We start from the raw sequence: 21,791 nt of genomic DNA on the forward strand, positions 1-21,791 counted from the left end.
CTGTATATAGCTGCGGAAATTTTGTAGAGCCCATACAGTAGATAAGAGGGCTTTTTCGCAATCGCTAAATTTTATTTCTACTGGGGATAGATTTTTGCTCGCATAAGCAATGGCTTTGTTCAAATTATCATGCTTTTGGTATAACACAGCACTCATGCTTATATCTGTGTAACCTGTCTCTAAGAAGAAAGGTTTGCCACCTTCAGGGTATGCTAAGCAAGGTGCTTGAGTGAGTTTTCTCTTCAGCTCTCTGATGGCTGTCTCTTGAGACTCACTCCAGTGCCATTTCACATCTTTCTTCAGAAGAAGTAGTAGTGGTTTAGTTAATTCCGCATAATTATCAATGAATTTGCGAGAATAATTCGTCATACCCAGGAATGATCTCAATTCCTTTAAGTTAGTCGGGTTTTTAGAATTCACTATAGCTTCCACCTTTTTCTTCTGGGGATTAAATCCGTCAGAGGTAACTTCATGTCCCAAGAAGTTTACACGAGTGCGGCACCATTGAGCTTTTTGCAGGGATAATTTGACACCTGCCCTTTTAAGTTGGCTGAGGACATGTTTAAGTTCTGTGATGTGTTTTTCAAAGTCGGTGCTTTTGATTAAAACATCATCAACATAAGATAAGGTCCCCCTTTCCAGTGCGTCAGGCATAGCCTTATGCATGAATACAGCAAATTCATGTCCAGAATTTATGTATCCAAATGGAAGTCTCTGGAATGCATATTGGACCTTTTGGAAAGAGAATGCCAGCTTATACTGGTCCTCCTCATGTACCTTTATGGTCCAATATCCCTGTGCACAATCAATGGCAGTGAATATTTTGGATCCCTGCATTTGTGCTAGGCACTGGTCAATGTATGGTACAGGCCAGCCAGACATGTATACTCGTTTGTTTAGCTGTCTTAAGTCAGCACACAAACGCCATTGTCCATTGGGCTTAAGGACACCTAGAATAGGATTATTGTAAGAGCTGTGCACCTGTCTGATAATACCTCTTTCTTCCAAATTCCTTATGATCTCTGCAAGAGAATCATATGAGGCTAAGGGAAGTCTGTATTGTTTGACAAATACAGGTGGCGCATTAGGATCTGTTTGTATTCTTGCAATGTGCAAGTCTGTGGTACCACAGTCATAAGAGTCCTTAGCGAAAATATCCTTGTATTCCATTAGGAGTTCTCGCAGCTGTTGGCGTTCATCATCGCTGGAACAGCCATTAGCTAAGGATATTTGCTCTTCGACTATTTGCTGAAATCCTGGAAAGATTTCAGGCTGTCCTATTTCATAGGCTTCTTCCAGTCTAGAGGTGAGATCCCCTTGATTATAATTTACATTGCTCCCATGACTCTGGGTATTGGGGTAATCTTGCTGTTTGATTGGCTGATCAAACACTAGAGAGGCTTCTTCAATTTTACAGATGCCTTCCTCTGAGCTGAAGGGATAAATAGACTGAATATTAAATAGACCCTCTGGCATAGATGCAAAGGATTGTTCTATTAATTGTTCTTCAGTTAGGTATCCTTCAGGTATTAGCCCAATTACATTATTCTGGAATCCAAAAGTGTAATAACTTGATTCCAGTGCATATCCTATGGTAGTTCCCTTGGATAATGTTATATCCTGTGGGGTCATGTTATGCACAACAATATGTATTGGAACAGTTCCAATATTCACCATAGGAGTGTAGGTTACTGTGACACCCAGATTTTGTATTCTATGGGAGAGGCAAATCAGTGTTTCAGAAGTTTTTAATTTCTGACCTCTCTTTACCTGTAAGGGTAAAATAAATTTATCAGCCCCAGCAGGAATTATAACATCGCTAGATACCTGCATATTCACAGCATATGGCAATTGCTGGTTTGATTTTAGGGCTGCATTTTCATCCTGAAAAACTTCAGGGTCCCCCTTTAACCTGCTCCAAAGGCAAGAATTAATCAGATCTATTTGTATGGCATATCTATGTAAGATATCATTGCCAATGTATATTTGATTATGGGGAGTATTTAAAACTAAAAACAGGTGTCTTCACTGACTTATTACCAATAGAGATAGATAATAAGCACTTAGCTGTGATGTTATAGCTTTCAGACCTGTCATCCAGGCCGTTGACACTGTGGTCTTGGGGAGAAAGATATTTAATCACTTTAGGTTCAGCTATTTGCGTTAATAAACCTTCGCTTATATAGCTAGCTTCCTGTTTTAAGTTTATTTTAGCATACTCGGTTTTACCAAGGTCATGCACTTGTATAGGGATAAATAGATCCTCTTTAACTCTCTCAATCCCTGTGAGGTATTGAGTGTGGCCTCCCCCCTTAGGGATTTTATGATCCCCCTTGTGGAGTGATATGGTTAATACATCGCTATCTAGGGAAATATTCGCTATCTTTCCAGGCGATATTTTAAAAGTATTACCATCAGAGCCACTAAAAGGAGTCTGATCATCTATTTGTAGAATAGTGATTTCAGGTGTAGAGTTATTCCTGAAATGAATCTCCACAGCATCTGGTTTCTCTTCCACCACGTGACAGCTGTGTCGGGTGCGAGATATACCAGATTTTTCATAATTGATAGGCCGTTTAACTTGCGACCAAATTACATTATTTATGCAATCAATTATGGTGCTTAATCGTTTCAGGAGATCACTACCAATAATTAAACGATCAGTTGGCAGATCCACTATAATGACAGGGTGTCTTATGACCCTGTTCCCCAATTTAAATTTTAACCAGGCAGTACCGTAGACTTTTAGGGAGTCACCCCCAACACCTATTAGAGAACCGTCAAATTCTTTTATTTTAGGTTTGTGGGGTGTTAGCTCATTTAGCTGTGTGTAGTACCTGTGGGATAAGATAGTTGCCTGTGACCCAGTGTCAATTAATCCCCTGATAGGGTTGGAGACTGAATCTTGCAGCTCAACTAGTACATAATATCTTCCTGCAGTTTCTATCATTTCACACATAAAATTTGCATTCTTGTACATCTGTGGGCTTCGCCACATTTTACCTGGATCCGCTGTGTCATTCGATGCAGAGGAAATTTCATACCTACCTGTTTCCCCTATGACAAGGTCAGCTGGGTTCTTGTGTACTGCATCTGTGGAAATAATGTTAAGAGAACACTGCAGAGGAAAAGTTTGGTTAATTTTTCCCGGCTGATGTCGCTCATTGTCACAGCTAATTTGTCCGTTTCCGGTCTGTGGGGAGATAACATGATTAGTATCATTGATATTTATTACTACATTTTTTTATATCTCTCCCCTCCCCTTCAGGTGATACTGCAGTATTTATGACTGTGCCTGTGGTCCACTGCTGACCACTGGCTGTACCCCTAAAAAAGTATTGTTCGGTTGCTGAGCCGTAGATTTTTGACTCATATTAGCGATTTGTTCGCTCAACCGATTTAATTGGGTAAACAGCATATCTACCTGATTGTACAAGTTACCTCTACCCCTGGGCCTATCTCTTGGTGCCCCATTGTACTGATTCCTGGACCATTGGGTTCCCTCAGAATCAGGGCCACTATTTCTATTCTGGCGTGGTTGCCCCTGGGGTTCAGCTTGTTCAGTATTAGTATTTTGGGGAGCATTATATACCTGGGGTGTCTGGTTACCCTGAGAATATCTTCGCCGTTTATTGTATCTACCCTTGCGCGGATGCCAATTATTTGGTGAGTATTCTCTTTGTGAGTAATTATTCACCTGATTATGTCCCCCACTTTGGTTATAGTCTCCCTGCGCCTCAACCTGTGTAGGGGGAGGGGCAGAATTAAACCTCTGTGGAGATGGCCTGTTTTGACTGGCCACCTCTGCATAAGTCCTCTTGTTAGACTCCAAATTGAGGGGGCTAGGTGACACCCTAGTTTCTGCCACAATTTTGGGTTTTGACTCCTTTTTAACCCCCTGCTCACTGGACTGCTGAATAGAGTATAACTTCGTACTCTCTTTGATCAGCCATTCCAATGAGCAGTCCTCATCAAAATCTCTAGCTAAGTTGATTTTGATGGGTGTAGGCAATGCTTCAAAAAATAAATTTACAAATTCTGAGCCATCAAATCTGGGATTATCTTCAGCCATAGTGTACGCATTTTTCAATACAGAAAGGAATTCGACTGGACTCTGATTTGCACGACACTTTAAACCATATACCGCTATTTTCGCGGCAGTTTTAGTGCGATATTGCCCGAATTCTTTTCTGCATTGTTGTTTTACCCCATTCCAGGAATGAATATTCATATCCTTTAGTGAAGCAAAGAATTTGTGATGCTTACTGTCAAATACCCAAGGCAGAAATTCAATTTTCAATTTCTCACTTGTAACATTCATTATAGCTAACGCATTTTCAAAAGCCTGTAAATGATCAATTACAGATGTTGTTCCCTTATTGGAGAATATAGGTACTGCGCGTTGTACGAAGGTGATTATTTTATGGGAATCATAGACTTTATCAGACTTATTTTGGGATTCTCTGTTAGAGTTTCCCTCCCCCGCATCAGCTGCGCTACAGCTGTCCTCTGGATTTACATCCTGAGGGGATTGTCTATTTGGGAAATCTACTTCTGACCCGTTAGGGGTCATTTGTCTATGTTGTTCTATATATTTTCGTACCTCGTCCCTTACGCGTTCGCTAAAGGAGTTAGCATTATCTGTATTATTCTCACTGCTAATATAGGGGTTTTCATTATGGCGATATGACCTTTTTAAATCGCTTAATTCTCTCTGGCTTTGCGCAAGCTGTTTATTTAAATCTTGTATCTGCGCGATTAAGTCCATATTGTGCTTATCTAAGGTGGCTAGGTTTTGGGCAAATTCATCCATTTTATTTTTGGCTATTTTTAAACCCTCTTCGCGTCTGCGCGAGGAACGAATACTATTTTCTAGCTCCTGTATTTGCAATCGTTTGTCTGTGACACAAAACGACATTTCGTCAATTATGCATATTAAAAGGGGCCAGGATTTTAGTATTAGTTCGTCTCGCTTTTTGGGAGCTTCGCATTGATTAATCATTAATAATTCCTGGAAGAATTCATTCTCTTCATTCCACATATTATTATTAACGGTAATATTTTTAGCCCTAGTTTCAAGCATATCCATAAAATCATTTAATTCACCCGCAATATTAAACTTCCCTTTAAGGTAACTTAAGATATCTTTCTTAAGGACCTGACCTTTAGTAATAGGTATGGTTATGGGACCAATTTCATTGCTATGTATAGAATTAAATGAGTCACTTCTGGCTACAGACATTATTATATTGGTTTAGTACTTAGTTAAACTAAAACGCTAATACAATTTTTGCCAACAAAAAGAGAGAAGGAAAATTTTTATATTTCAAAAAAAAATATTATTAATTTTGAAATATGAAAAATTAATATTCCAAAATATGAGAAATTAATATTTTTGATTAACTTTGAAAATATGAAAAATCAATATTTTTGATTAATTTTGAAATATGAAAAATTAATATTTTTATTAATTTTTCAAAATTAATCTTTAATAATATTTCAAGATATTAATGTCAATCTCGAAATATGAAAATTAATATTTCAACTTTTCAAAAAAAATTATATCTTCAAAATATTAATATCGAAATATGAATTTTTTTTTTTTTTTTTTTCTCTTTTATAATAATTTCTATTTACTTACAAATATATTATATCAATTATGATGGAATATTAATAAATCTCAGAAAAAGTGCCTCCAATTATTATGTCAGTATATTTATGAAAATCTTAGTAGTGCTATCCAAATAATATATATAAGTTTATGGCAGGGTTATAAACACAATACAAAGAAATAGAAACCCTTATCAACCATGCACCTACTAGACCATACAATTAATATAAATATCTGAATTCTTTTATTTAGTTAATATCCATAAACATATTGAACTATATTTGCAGTAAAAGGAAACTAAATAAAAGTTTATATGCGTTAAAACCAACTCTTAAGATATGCTATCCTTCTTACAAAACCCAGAAAAATATACCTTCACAATTCAGCCTTTTATTTATTTAACACAATGGGACTAAAAACCTTTAACATCCAAGCAATACAATTCTAAACAGTGTTTATAAAACAATAGGATAATATATATATTCTGCTATTTAACTGCAATTTATCCTAATACAAAATTAACTGACAATATCAGAACTTGCATAGATGAGTTACTTGGTCAATCAGACGCAGATTTAAACAATATATATATAGGCTGTGAAATGCTAACTAAAACACACTGTTTCTTTAAATCTATTAAATACAAATTGACTATGCATATAACTTATCTTATAATAAAACTTTTATATACATCACCCAAATAAACAGCAATCCGGTTCCCAATGTTTTGCAACAGATCCAATTCACCTCAGAAATTCAAAATTGGGGTAAAGCATATGGAGTCCATATGGTAGGTGTGTGCTTTTGATTAATAACTGCCGCAGTTACTCCTTTCTGGATCAAAATAACACCACCTCTTCTTAGTCTCTATGCTGGGGTTAAATCCTCTGATTTCACCCCTCCCCTTTTTGATTATTTATCAGTCATTGGTGAATATTGGAAACGCCCACGGCCTTGTCTTGGATTAGTTCTTTGCAATTGAACATGGATTGGTTTATTTGGTAAATGTGTTGTCAAGGAAATGCATTCTTTGCAACAACCAATCATCTCATGGTTGCAATTCCGCATCATAACACTAGGTGGCAGCAGACGTACAAACAAACAAATACAACAAGACCATCTCTAACATTTTTAAGCAAGTTAAAAAAAAATTTTCTTTCATAAAATGGTTATTTAATCAGATCACACTCTCTGCATTAATCATATATAACCCCAATTACAGATGGTTAATATTAGGTTATTTTTTTCTGATTATTCTGATACCAAATATGTTATATTATTAACATTTTATTATATTAAGGTAATTTAACACTGCCAATTACTAGCCCAAAATGCATCACAACTTTGTCAGCATTCTGGCACTTCATTGCAAATAACAGCCTATTTTTATTTCAGTATTGTACTGTATTCCAAGTGAATCCTGTCTATGTAGATCTGAAATAAAAAAAATAAATGTCAATAATCACCTCTCCTCAGGTCCACAAACATCCACTCATGTTTTCAAACACACAGAGGCCAAGATATTCATGCCTTCAAAATATACACATATATGTACACACACACATACACATATATATATATATATATATATATATATATATATATATATATATATATATATATATATATATATACATATATATATATATATATATATATATATACACACATATACACATCTCATATCCATTAAAATATATACAGTTGTTTTAAAATCATAATGTAAGTCATGTGCCTTCACTGTATTATCCTAACGTAACGTTCTAACTGCCCTTTCAGTAACTTCAGACTCCCTGTCTCCCATTCACTACATGGGGTCCCCTGCATCAAAGGGCAGATGCTGAAAATCTCACATGACTTGTCACCTGAGCTAGATTCCTAGGTATATTGGGAGGGGTAAATAGATTTTATCTCACATTCCCAAGCAATCATACATATGGTCTTCTGAAACTGTGGCTACATTTTAATTAAACCAAATGTTGTATTGTCAAGCTTTTGGAGACATCCTGGAGATGTGTATTCAGAATTTTACCTGTGTTAATTGAAGAAGTGGGGGAAGAGCTGAACATGATTGAAGTCAGTTTGTCTGAGAGGAATGAATCAATTTTTTTTTTCTGATCAGTGAAATATCTGATCAAAAATACAGATTTATTAATCTTGAGATATATGATTAAAATATATATATTTATTAACCTCACATATACCATGACACAACTAAAGATTTTCGTCAAACTTCTTCCCTGTTTGTCGTGTACTCTGGACAGAGGAGAGGTCAAAAAGCTTCGGCAACCTCTCTCTCCTTTTGGCTTCGTAGCATAATACGTTTAGCCTATGAGACTGCTGGACAGCAGCCCCCTGAAAGAATTACAGCTCATTCCACTAGAGCTGTGGCTTCCACCTGGGCCTTTAAGAATGAGGCCTCTCTTGAACAGATTTGCAAGGCTGCAACTTGGTCTTCGCTTCACACTTTTTCAAAATTTTACAAATTTGACACTTTTGCTTCTTCGTAGGCTGTTTTTGGGAGAAAGGTTTTACAGGCAGTGGTTCCTGCCTTGTCCCTCCCATCATCCGTGTACTTTAGCTTTGGTATTGGTATCCCATAAGTAATGGATGATCCGTGGACTGAATACACTTAACAAGAGAACATAATTTATGCTTACCTGATAAATTTATCTCTCTTGTAGTGTATTCAGTCCACGGCCCGCCCTGTCTTTTTTAAGGCAGATCTAAATTTTAATTAAAACTCCAGTCACCACTGCTCCCTATGGTTTCTCCTTTCTTGTCTTGTTTCGGTCGAATGACTGGATATGACATGTGAGGGGAGGAGCTATATAGCAGCTCTGCTTTGGGTGATCCTCTTGCAACTTCCTGTTGGGAAGGGAATATATCCCATAAGTAATGGATGATCCGTGGACTGAATACGCTACAAGAGAAATAAATTTATCAGGTAAGCATAAATTATGTTTTTTCTGTAGTGTGGAAGCCCCCCTCCCAGATCCCTTTAGAAGCATGGATCCCACATATGATCCCCCTCTCCTACCTCCCCCTCCTCCCTCTATCCCACTCGCTGCCGTGATCACTCATCACTGATCGGATGTAGCGTGGCTGTAGCAGTCCCGCCCTCCTCCAACGATGGGCCACCCACCCACCCACCCACCTTCTTCAAAACCCTCCCACACCACCTACGATCGGCGCTATCGCTGGCCGATACAGAGAGGGCGACAGAGTGACCCTCTCTGTATCAGTGTCTTAGGAAAGGGTATTGCACAATGCCTCAATATCGAGGCATCGCTGCAATACCCTGAAAGCGCCTGGAAGCTCCAGCGCTTGAAACCCCAGAGGATGTGTCAGGCACATCCTTGGTCCTTAACGGCTGCTTTTTGTAGGACATGCCTGACACGTCCTCGGTCATTAAGGGGTTTAATCCAAATGTTTTTTCTTCCATTTACTAATTTGTGTGTTCCATTTTTTGATAATATATTTAGTGCCAGATTACAAGTGGAGTGCTAAATATCACTTTTGTGAAAGCGATATTTGCGCTCCACTGAGTAATACCAGAGCACGCTAATGTGCGCTGGTATTACAAGTTGAGCAGAATGCAAACACAAGCTCGCGTTACCATTGCTAGGAAGCATTCCAATGGGAGCCTCGTTCTCACTTTTTTATTTTTTTACGTATAACTGTGATTTTTTTTATTTTATTTAAATGTTTTGCAATTTTTTTTGTATTTACTATTGCAACTATTTTGCTTGAGAGACTACAGGGATGCACATTTTGAAAGCATTGATACCATAAATGACAGTAGTATTCAGTTTACTGCAATGACTACTCTGCTACAAAGCAGTGTTTCAAAAATAATATATATATATATTTTATTTTACAGTGAGATAGGCGCTAGGCACAGTGTGGGTCCTGTGGTGCCAATCTGAGCACTGATTGGTAAGTATGCTTTGTCTGCTTTGAGCATACCTACCAATCAGTGTCCATGTATGGCTCTTATTACATCATTTGTAATGTATGTTGTGTGTATTGCAAAGCCATTTAAAATAGTGTACAGGGTATAGTATAAACATTCCTGATTAAGCAGAGAGAACTAGTATTGGACACCTGTAATAGCCTTTTAATGGGACATTAATGTAATTGGAAAAATGGATTCTGTGCTTAGTTCTATATAGTTGTTTTTTTCAATACACTTGGGGATAGTATGCTTCCTTTCCTATTTTCTAATAAAATTAACCCACTTTCCATCAGTATACATCATAACCAAGCACTCCCATATGTCTTTAAGCCAAGTGTATCCATATTTTTGCATGTGCACAAACTGCTGAAGACTGCAGAAAGGCAGTTAATTATAGCCTAAGATATCTTTTTAAAAAAGCATATTTGTTATTTTTGGGCTTAGTTTATTGGGAATTTATATATAAGTAATGAAACCAACATTAGAGTGTATTCTTTATTTCATGACTAAAACAATTTTTGCATCTGGGTAAAACTATAAAACACTAAAGAGTTCACATTTTTTTCAGGTGAACTGTGAAACGGATTTTGTTGCAAGGAATGTCAAATTTCAGCAGTTAGTTCAGCAGGTGGCTCTGGGATCTTTGAGACTCTGCCAAAGCCAAGAGCAGAACCTGAGCTCTTATGTCAAGGTGAGTAATCTCAGTTATTGGTATCAAGCTCTGAATGAATGATGCCCATGCTTGAAATTATATTACTGCTTTACAATTAAAACACAGAAACCAAAACTTAGATTTTAACAGTGAATAAAACCAAAAAGGCCCACTAAGTCTGTTCATTCTTAAATAGATTTATGTTTAGCCTTAGTCACATCCCATGTTTCTTGAATTCCCCTACAGTCTTTGTAATTATCACTTCTAATGGAAGCTTATTCAACTACCTTTCTATAATGTAGTTAATTCATAAGTAATTACTTTAAAGTGCCCTAAAATATTTAAAGTTATGTGCATATTATAGAAGGGTAAACTGAGGTAAAACAGTGTGTGTGTGGGGGGGAGAGTAAAAAAGCGTATAAGTATTTTAATACAATTTGCAAAAATCTGCAAAATTGCTTTCACTTTAGTGTTGCCAAGTGTAGCCTGCTCCACCCCCCCTTATCAGTGTGCTACTCAATACCTTGTGGTGTCATGTAACAAAAGTATGGTAGTGAGGATAATTACTTCTGCAAGCAAGGGGGAGTTGAGGAGAAATAGCCCTGATATCTAGTGCCTACTGAAAAAAAAAAGGATAATTTATTTTTGTAAAAAGTATATGGAAACATATTTTCTCCTGTTAAGTGTAGTCAGTCCACGGGTCATCCATTACTTATGGGATTATATCTCCTCCCTAACAGGAAGTGCAAGAGGATCACCCAAGCAGAGCTGCTATATAGCTCCTCCCCTCTACGTCATACCCAGTCATTCTCTTGCACCTAACTAATAGATAGGACGTGTGAGAGGACTGTGGTGTGTTAAACTTAGTTTTTATTTATTCTATCAAAAGTTTGTTATTTTAAACGGCACCGGAGTGTGTTGTTTCTTCTCAGGCAGCATTAGAAGAAGAATCTACCTGAGTTTGTCTATGATCTTAGCGGTCGTAACTAAGATCCACTTGCTGTTCTCGGCCATTCTGAGGAGTGAGGTAACTTCAGAACAGGGGATAGCATGCAGGGCCCACCTGCAAGGAGGTATGTAATGTAAGTGCAGCCTTAAATGCAGTAGTAGCGACTGGAATCAGGCTGATATGTATGTATGTATACTCTGAGGTATTTCTGGGGAATGGAATTTCACTAAGAAAATACTGTCTATATTAAAGTAATATTTGAGCCTGCACTGCAGTGAAAGCGACTAGCAGCAGGCTTATTGATAACACTTCATAATTTTCATTTTTAAAAACGTTTACTGGCATGTTAATCGTTTTTTCTGAGGTACTTGGTGATAAAACTTTATGGGCATGATTTTTACCACATGGCTGTCGTTTGTTTCTGAATAAAAACAGTTTACTGAGCTTCCCCACTGTTGTAATATGAGTGGGAGGGGCCTATTTTAGCGCTTTATTGCGCAGTAAAAATTTAGTCACAGTCTTCCTGTTTTCTTCCTCCATGATCCAGGACGTCTCTACAGAGCCCAGGGGTCTCCAAAACTAGTTTTGAGGGGGTAATCGGTCACAGCAGATCTGTGACAGTGTGTTTGACTGTGATAAAAAACGTTTATTATTTCAACTGTTATCCGTTTTGGGTATTAAGGGGTTAATCATCCTTTTGCTTGTGGGTGCAATTCTCTGCTAACTTTTTACATTTTCTGTTAAAATTTGGTTGCTTTAACATATTTGATTCATCGTTAATTCAACTGTGTCACAATTTTATGTTTCTTAAAGGCGCAGTAGCGTTGTTTATATAGCTTGTAAATTTATTTAAACGTTTTTTTCCAAGCTTGCTAGTGTTATTGCTAGTCTGTTTAAACATGTCTGACACAGATGAAGCTGTTTGTTCAATATGTTTAAAGACCAATGTGGAGCCCAATAGAAATTTGTGCACTCAATGTATAGATGTTACTTTGAATAAAAGTCAAACTTTATATGTGAAAAATATATCACCAGACAACGAGGGGGAAGTTATGCCGACTAACTCTCCTCACGTGTCAGTACCTTCGCCTCCCGCTCAGGAGGTGCGTGATATTGTGGCGCCAAGTACATCAGGGCGGCCCATACAAATCACTTTGCAAGACATAGCTAATGTTATGACTGAAGTACTATCTAAATTGCCAGAATTTAGAGGTAAACGAGATCACTCTGGAATAAGAACAGAGTGCGCTGATAATAATAGAGCCATGTCTGATACTGCGTCACAATTTGCAGAACATGAGGACGGAGAGCTTCATTCTGTGGGTGACGGATCTGATCCAAGTAAACTGGATTCAGACATTTCAAATTTTAAATTTAAGCTTGAGAACCTCCGTGTATTACTAGGGGAGGTTTTAGCGGCTCTGAATGATTGTAACACGGTTGCAATTCCAGAGAAAGTATGTAGGCTGGATAAATATTTTGCGGTACCGGCGTGTACTGTCGTTTTTCCTATACCTAAAAGGCTTACAGAAATTGTTAACAAGGAGTGGGATAGACCCGGTGTGCCTTTTTCACCCCCTCCTATATTTAGAAAAATGTTTCCTATAGACGCCACCACACGGGACTTATGGCAGACGGTCCCTAAGGTGGAGGGAGCAGTTTCTACTCTGGCTAAGCGCACCACTATCCCGGTGGAGGATAGCTGTGCTTTTTTAGATCCAATGGATAAAAAGTTAGAGGGTTACCTTAAGAAAATGTTTGTTCAACAAGGTTTTATATTACAAACCCCTTGCATGCATTGCGCCTGTCACTGCTGCGGCGGCATTCTGGTTTGAGTCTCTGGAAGAGATCCTTAGCACAGCTACATTGGATGAGATTATAAACAAGCTTAAAGCCCTTAAGCTAGCTAATTCATTTATTTCTGATGCCGTAGTACACTTAACCAAACTTACGGCTAAGAACTCCGGATTCGCCATTCAAGCGCGTAGAGCGCTGTGGCTTAAATCCTGGTCATTACTGGAGGTAAGGGCCATGCCCTGCCTCAAGACAGGGCCAAACCAAGGGCCAAACAGTCTAATTTTCGTGCCTTTCGTAACTTCAAGGCAGGAGCAGCATCAACTTCCTCCGCTCCAAGACAGGAAGGAACTGTTGCTCGCTACAGACAGGGCTGGAAACCTAACCAGTCCTGGAACAAGGGCAAGCAGGCCAGAAAACCTGCTGCTGCCCCTAAGACAGCATGAAGTGAGGGCCCCCGATCCGGAAACGGATCTAGTGGGGGGCAGACTTTCTCTCTTCGCCCAGGCTTGGGCAAGAGATGTCCAGGATCCCTGGGCGTTGAGAGATCATATCTCAGGGATATCTTCTGGACTTCAAAGCTTCTCCTCCACAAGGGAGATTTCATCTTTCAAGGTTATCAGCAAACCAGATAAAGAAAGAGGCGTTTCTACGCTGTGTACAAGACCTCTTACTAATGAGAGTGATCCACCCAGTTCCGCGGTCGGAACACGGACAAGGATTCTATTCAAATCTGTGGTTCCCAAAAAAGAGGGAACCTTCAGACCAATCTTGGACTTAAAGATCCTAAACAAATTCCTAAGAGTTCCATCGTTCAAAATGGAAACTATTCGAACCATCTTACCCATGATCCAAGAGGGTCAGTACATGACCACAGTGGATTTAAAGGATGCCTACCTTCACATACCGATTCACAAGGATCATTACCGGTATCTAAGATTTGCCTTCCTTAACAGGCATTACCAGTTTGTAGCTCTTCCCTTCGGGTTAGCTACGGCTCCAAGAATCTTTACAAAGGTTCTGGGCTCTCTTCTGGCGGTACTAAGACCGCGAGGCATAGCGGTAGCTCCGTACCTAGATGACATTCTGATACAAGCGTCAAGTTTCCAAACTGCCAAGTCTCATACAGAGTTAGTTCTGGCATTTCTAAGGTCGCATGGGTGGAAGGTGAACGTAGAAAAGAGTTCTCTATTGCCACTCACAAGAGTTCCCTTCTTAAGGACTCTTATAAATTCTGTAGAAATGAAAATTTACCTGACGGAGGACAGGTTATCAAAACTTCTAAATGCTTGCCGTGTCCTTCATTCCATTCAACACCCGTCAGTGGCTCAGTGCATGGAGGTAATCGGCTTAATGGTAGCGGCAATGGACATAGTACCTTTTGCGCGCCTGCATCTCAGACCGCTGCAATTGTGCATGCTAAGTCAGTGGAATGGGGATTACTCAGATTTGTCCCCTCTGCTAAATCTGGATCAAGAGACCAGAGATTCTCTTCTATGGTGGCTTTCTCGGCCACATCTGTCCAAGGGGATGCCCTTCCGCAGGCCAGATTGGACGATTGTAACAACAGACGCCAGCCTTCTAGGTTGGGGCGCAGTCTGGAATTCCCTGAAGGCTCAGGGATCATGAACTCAGGAGGAGAGACTCCTTCCAATAAATATTCTGGAATTAAGAGCAATTTTCAATGCTCTTCTGGCTTGGCCTCAGTTAGCAACTCTGAGGTTCATCAGGTTTCAGTCGGACAACATCACGACTGTGGCTTACATCAACCATCAAGGAGGAACAAGGAGTTCCCTAGCGATGTTGGAAGTCTCAAAGATAATTCGCTGGGCAGAGTCTCACTCTTGCCACCTGTCAGCGATCCACATCCCAGGCGTGGAGAACTGGGAGGCGGACTTTCTAAGTCGCCAGACCTTTCATCCGGGGGAGTGGGAACTTCATCCGGAGGTGTTTGCCCAACTGCTTCATCATTGGGGCAAACCAGATCTGGATCTCATGGCGTCTCGCCAGAACGCCAAGCTTCCTTGTTACGGATCCAGGTCCAGGGACCCGGGAGCGGTACTAATAGATGCTCTGACAGCACCTTGGGTCTTCAACATGGCTTATGTGTTTCCACCCTTCCCGATGCTTCCTCGATTGATTACCAGGATCAAACAGGAGAGAGCATCGATGATTCTAATAGCGCCTGCGTGGCCACGCAGGACCTGGTATGCAGATCTAGTGGACATGTCGTCCTGTCCACCATGGTCTCTGCCTCTGAGACAGGACCTTCTGATTCAGGGTCCTTTCAAACATCCAAATCTAATTTCTCTGAGGCTGACTGCATGGAGATTGAACGCTTGATTCTATCAAAGCGGGGATTCTCGGAGTCAGTGATTGATACCTTAATACAGGCTAGGAAACCTGTTACCAGGAAAATTTACCATAAAATATGGCGTAAATACTTATATTGGTGCGAATCCAAGAGTTACTCATGGAGTAAGGTTAGGATTCCTAGGATATTGTCTTTTCTACAAGAAGGTTTAGAAAAGGGTTTATCTGCTAGTTCGTTAAAAGGACAGATTTCAGCTCTGTCTATCCTTTTACACAAACGTCTGGCAGAAGTTCCAGACGTTCAGGCTTTTTGTCAGGCTTTGGCTAGGATTAAGCCTGTGTTTAAGACTGTTGCTCCGCCGTGGAGCTTAAACTTAGTTCTTAACGTTCTGCAAGGTGTTCCGTTTGAACCCCTTCATTCCATTGATATCAAGCTGTTATCTTGGAAAGTTCTGTTTTTAATGGCTATTTCCTCGGCTCGAAGAGTCTCTGAGTTATCGGCCTTACATTGTGATTCTCCTTATCTGATTTTTCATTCAGACAAGGTAGTTCTGCATACTAAGCCTGGGTTCTTACCTAAGGTAGTCACTAACAAGAATATCAATCAAGAGATTGTTGTTCCATCATTGTGCCCTAACCCTTCTTCAAAGAAGGAACGACTTCTGCACAATCTGGACGTCGTCCGTGCCCTGAAATTTTATTTGCAGGCAACTAAAGACTTTCGTCAAACTTCTTCCCTGTTTGTCGTTTATTCTGGACAGAGGAGAGGTCAAAAAGCTTCGGCTACCTCTCTCTCTTTTTGGCTTCGTAGCATAATACGTTTAGCCTATGAGATTGCTGGACAGCAGCCTCCTGAAAGGATTACGGCTCATTCTACTAGAGCTGTGGCTTCCACTTGGGCCTTTAAGAATGAGGCTTCTGTTGAACAGATTTGCAAGGCTGCAACTTGGTCTTCACTTCACACTTTTTCAAAATTTTACAAATTTGACACTTTTGCTTCTTCGGAGGCTGTTTTTGGGAGAAAGGTTCTACAGGCAGTGGTTCCTTCCGTGTAAAGATCCTGCCTGTCCCTCCCGTCATCCGTGTACTTTTAGCTTTGGTATTGGTATCCCATAAGTAATGGATGACCCGTGGACTGACTACACTTAACAGGAGAAAATATAATTTATGCTTACCTGATAAATTCATTTCTCCTGTAGTGTAGTCAGTCCACGGCCCGCCCTGTTTTTTACGGCAGGTCTAAATTTTAAATTAAACTCCAGTCACCACTGCACCCTATAGTTTTCTCCTTTCTCGTTTGGTTTCGGTCGAATGACTGGGTATGACGTAGAGGGGAGGAGCTATATAGCAGCTCTGCTTGGGTGATCCTCTTGCACTTCCTGTTAGGGAGGAGATATAATCCCATAAGTAATGGATGACCCGTGGACTAACTACACTACAGGAGAAATGAATTTATCAGGTAAGCATAAATTATATTTTTGTCCACTATATATGACAATTTCCAATACACAATAACATCTCTCTATCTCTCATATATGGAAATGGCCAGGGGGAGCTTGCTGCAAACGAAACTGTCTGAATTAAAGGGGTTAATGGGGGTTAAAACAAACCGCTTTGCAGGTAAGCTTTGGCTGCATTATATATTCAGAAACTTATTTTAGTTCCTACTGTTTTATGTCCCTTTACGTATTGCTGACATTTTCAACAGCAGCCAAATGATGGGTGCATGAAAAAAAAAAGCCATAGTGAATTTCATAGGTTTTATACATTGCAGAAGTTTACTGTCAATAAATTCTTATTCAATTTTAAAAGCTAAATATATTTTGCCCAACCAGTTTGAGCTACAGAGGTTTTTTCATTGACTAAAAATGTGGAACAATTTATGCAACACTGGCTTAAAGTGATTGTAAAGTTTAATGAATAAGTGCCTGGTATCTAAAAGTAATCTTAAAAACAGGGGCACTTTCATTCATTAAAGTGAATGTCAAGTTTGATGAATCCGTGCCTGTTTTTTAAAAACCCTATTAAAAACAGGGGTACTTTCATTCATCAAACTTTACATTTCATTCGTTTTGGTAAAATAACTTTTAATCTTGAAAGCCGCTGCAGCGATTCCCCCTCCTGTCACTCGTCACTTCATACGGCACAATAAACAAATACGGCAAGCCGGATTCGTCATTTTTGACATATGAAGAGGCTTGCGACAGGCGGGAGAAGCGCTGGATCGGCTTTCAAGATTATAAGTTTTTTTTTATTTATTTATTTATTTATTTCTTTATTTAGATTTTCAGACATTACAGAATTCAAAAATCCATGAGTTACAATATTTCTATTAAATTGACTCCATTCTTAACAGAAAGTCTAATGCTATCATACAACCATACCTTGCATAGATTACCAGATTAATATTAGTCCTTTTATAGAGTCCTTCTTTCATCTGAACTTCCTATGTTGCTTAACAGAGTATTGTTCAATAACAATTAACAAACAACAATTAAACTAGTTTTAACAATAACAAACAACTTGCAGACTTTAAATCATTCTTATGCAACAAAAGTGGGAAGAAAGTATCGTGCCAACCTGCTTGTAGGGTTCATTTTAATCTTCACATCTTGACTTAACAAGAAAATAAAGAGATGGCTAATTATAAATATAAATTTCCTTTAAGTACCCACATATGATTCCCAATAAAACATCATATTATGAAACATTGTCAATCTGTTTGTTTTTAGATAAAAGTATCTCTCTAGCATTAGGGCTCCCCCAACCTTCTCCTTCCAAGACTCAATTGTGGGAACCTCATTAGATCTCCACTTAAAGGCTATAAGCTGTTTTGCTGTGTTCAGCATAATGTGTATGACATTTCTCTTAATAACACATTGAACTTCTTTCAACACATTAAATAGGCATACCAGTGGGTCAGAAGCTAAATTACAGGACAATGCAACGTTTATTTCTTCAATTATTTGTTCCCAATAAGTTTTTATCTTTTCACACGACCACCAAATGTGGCCCATGTTGCCCACTCCTTGTCTGCATCTCCAACATTTCTCATTGGCAGATGGAAATAGATGTTTCATTCTATTTGGTGTCATGTACCAACGGAAAAGTATTTTATAATTTGTTTCTAAGGCAAATGTTGTATGGGCAGAGAAAGCTATGCTATGAAAAATCTCGTCCCAGACCTTTGGGCTCTTAGCCCCTAGTATTTCCCTAGACTATCCCTTTCTGTGGTATAGTGGAAATGCACATCTGTTCTAGAGGTGTTAGCTGTCTCAACAAGTTAACCCTGTCTCTATGAGTCATTATATAGTGATTTACCTGATGGTATCTAAACCATTGGTCAAAAAAACCCTCTCCCACCTCTTGTAATTCAGACCTCGGAATCATTTTCCCTGATCTAGTTATGAGAGTAATGGGAATATGATCTTTCAAGCTGTGAATTCTGTGTGGGAGATGTCCTTGTCCTTCTGAAAACTCAGGATTCATCAAGACAGGGGTTAGGGGAGAATAGGTGCTAGAGATGCCTCCACAGCTATCACGTATTTGTTTCCAGTCTAAGAGGGAATTTGAAACTGTTTGTGTGGTGTTGGTCTGTATCTTAGATAGTAAATTGGGTGACCAACAGGCCCCCCCTAGTTGTGACATATTACTAATGTCGCATTCTATTTGGATCCAGTGCTTTGGTTCTTCTGAATTATGTCTGCACCATTCCACTATTCTCTGTAGTGAAATGGCCCATTTATAAAGTATTATATTGGGTACTCCTAGGCCCCCCATACTCTTATTAGCATATAAAGATAGTTTATTTACCCGTGCTGGGTTTTTTTTCCATATAAAATTGAGTATCACTCTTTGTATTTTTTGTAGGTATAATTGGGTATGAGGGAGTGGTAACGTCTGTAAAATGTACAGAATTTTAGGCAACAATACCATTTTTACTGTGCTTACTCTCCCTATCCAGGAAATATTTTTAGATAGCCACGAAGAGGCCTGGTTAGAAATATTAGTCAGTAATTTAGAGTAATTATAAGTGCGAATTAATTCTAAATTATGCATCAAGTATATACCTAAGTATTTAATATGTCTCTGTTGAATTGCAAAAGGGCTGTTCTTTTTAATGTTGATTAGTTCTACTTGGGATATATGTAAGGGTAGCAGTTCTGACTTGCTAGGGTTTACTAGAAAATTTGATACGCTTCCATAATCTAGCATTTCTGATTGCACCGCGGAGAGAGATTCCAAAGGACATGATAAAGACAATAAAACGTCGTCTGCGAACATAGATAATTTGTATTCCCTATTTTTAATAGTTATGCCCTTTATGTTATCATTTAATCTAATTCTGCTAGCCAATGTTTCTAGGGAAAGGATAAATAAGAGCGGGGAAAGCGGGCATCCCTGACGTGTGCCGTTTCGTATTTCAAATTGTTCTGAAAGAGTACCATTTATTCTAATTTGGGCCGTGGGAAAGGAGTATAGGGCCATGATTTTATTTATAAATAGGAGAGGGAAGTTAAATTTATTTTAAGTAGTCTGTAGAAAGGTCCAATCTATTGAACGCTTTCTCAGCATCTGTGGAAAGTAGTATTGAAGGAATTTTGTTATTTATATATTCTAAGATATTTAATAATTTGACGATGTTATCCTTTGCCTCTCTCCGCGGCACAAAACCCACCTGATCCAGTGAGATCAAAGTTGGAAGTAGTCTATTAAGTCTAGATGCCAACACCTTGGCTAATATTTTCAGATCTATATTCAGTAAGGATATAGGTCTATAGTTCGCTGGGGTGTCGGGTTTCTTGCCCGGCTTGGGGAGAACCGTGATATAGGCCTGTAACATAGTATCCGGTAGTGTACCTCCATTGTCTATTTGGCTAAATGTATTTAATAAATGAGGGGTCAATATACAGGAGAATATTTTGTAATAGGAACCAGAGAATCCATCTGGTCCCGGTGCCTTTTCTGGTTTTAGTGATTTAATAGCTACTGTAATCTCCTTATGACTTATGGGTGCTTGTAACATCTCTCTATCTACCTCAGACACTTCCGGGACTTGGACGGTTTCTAAATAATCCAGACATTTAATCTCATGATCCGAGCTAGTTCTCCTGGGATAAAGGTTATATAGAGCATGGTAATAATTCTTAAAGGTGTCAGCTATTTTTTTAGTGTCCTCTACTCTCTCCCCTGAGGTTTTTTTTATAGAGTGTATGTACGTTTTTGTTTGCCTAGATTTAAGTAGCCTAGCTAGTTGACGTCCCGGTTTGTTAGCTTCAGAATAATATTTCTGCTTAAGTTTAAATGCAATCGACTGAGCTTTTATATGAAGGTGTGACTGCATCTTGGCTCTATAGAATTTCAATTGTTGGAGGATCCTATCATCTTGTGGATGGAGTTTATGTAAGTAGTCTAGTTGTTCAATCTCTTTAGCAATGTGTTTATATTCCTCTCTTAATTGTTTGTTTGTTAGCCCTAATCTTGATTAGTGAACCCCTTATAAAGCTCTTGTGGGCTTCCCACACCATGGCTGGCGCTATATCCCCCTTGACATTATGAACAAAAAATTCTTGAATTTCTTTTTCTAGTGTCTCACATATCACTGGATCCAAAAGTAATGTCTTGTCAAGTCTTCAGTTAAAATCCCTTATCGGTGCTGAGGGCCAAGCAACGGAGCATCTGACCATGGAGTGGTCTGACCACGCCGTATGTGTGATGTTTGAAAGTGTTGCATTAGATAATGTTAAATGGTCTAATAAAATGAAGTCAATTGTCGAATAGGATTTATTGGGATTAGAAAAAAATGTATAGTCCCTTTTGTCGGGATTAGCTACTCTCCAAGGATCGTGTAGGCCAAATGCTCTTAAAAAATGCCATAATGACTTCAATGTGTTCTTTGCAATGTGTATATTGGTGTTTGAGCTGTCTAAAGAAGGGGTAATTGGCATGTTAAAGTCTCCTATCACTATTAGTTGTCCTTTCTGTATATCCCTCAGAAGGGGAATTATGGATTTGAAAAAATTGGCTTGTTTATGATTGGGTGCATAAATATTTACTATTGTTACTATTTTGTTATATAGGAGTCCACTAATGGCGAGGAATCTACTGTTCTATCAATTTAAATGGGATAGTTCTGTGTATTAGAAAATCTTTTTTTTGCTATGCGCACTATGATAGTGTTGAGAAAAGCCACTATGCATATATTCTTGTAATCCTATAATGTCCCCTCCTTTTTGTCCTAAATCTCTGAGAGCTAGTGATCTCTTATGAGGAACATTAAAGCCTTTTACATTTTGTGTAATAAATTGGATACTTGTAACAGTCATTTAATTACCTTTGTCTCTACTCCTCCGCTCCGGCATGACACTTTACCTGAATATATAATGAAGTGAATCTGAAAGATAACTCCTAACAAAAATCTAACAACATAATCTATATCAACACATAGAACTTTTAACTTAATAAAATAATAACAATTGTAGGGGAATATGGCTAATAAATTCCAATCGGAATC

At 38.7% G+C, this 21,791-nt stretch overlaps 1 protein-coding gene across 1 annotated transcript in view; it reads left to right on the forward strand.

The window, feature by feature from the left end:
• The window catches only part of TSFM (Ts translation elongation factor, mitochondrial), a 70,470-nt gene that overhangs the window by 22,974 nt on the left and 25,705 nt on the right, over positions 1–21,791 (forward strand). Inside the window, exon 4 of the mRNA XM_053708211.1 lies at positions 10,138–10,260. Within this exon, the coding sequence (XP_053564186.1) occupies positions 10,138–10,260 (123 nt within the window). The remainder of the gene's footprint in view (positions 1–10,137; positions 10,261–21,791) is intronic.

Source organism: Bombina bombina, chromosome 3, assembly GCF_027579735.1.
Source record: "Bombina bombina isolate aBomBom1 chromosome 3, aBomBom1.pri, whole genome shotgun sequence".
NCBI lineage: Eukaryota > Metazoa > Chordata > Amphibia > Anura > Bombinatoridae > Bombina > Bombina bombina.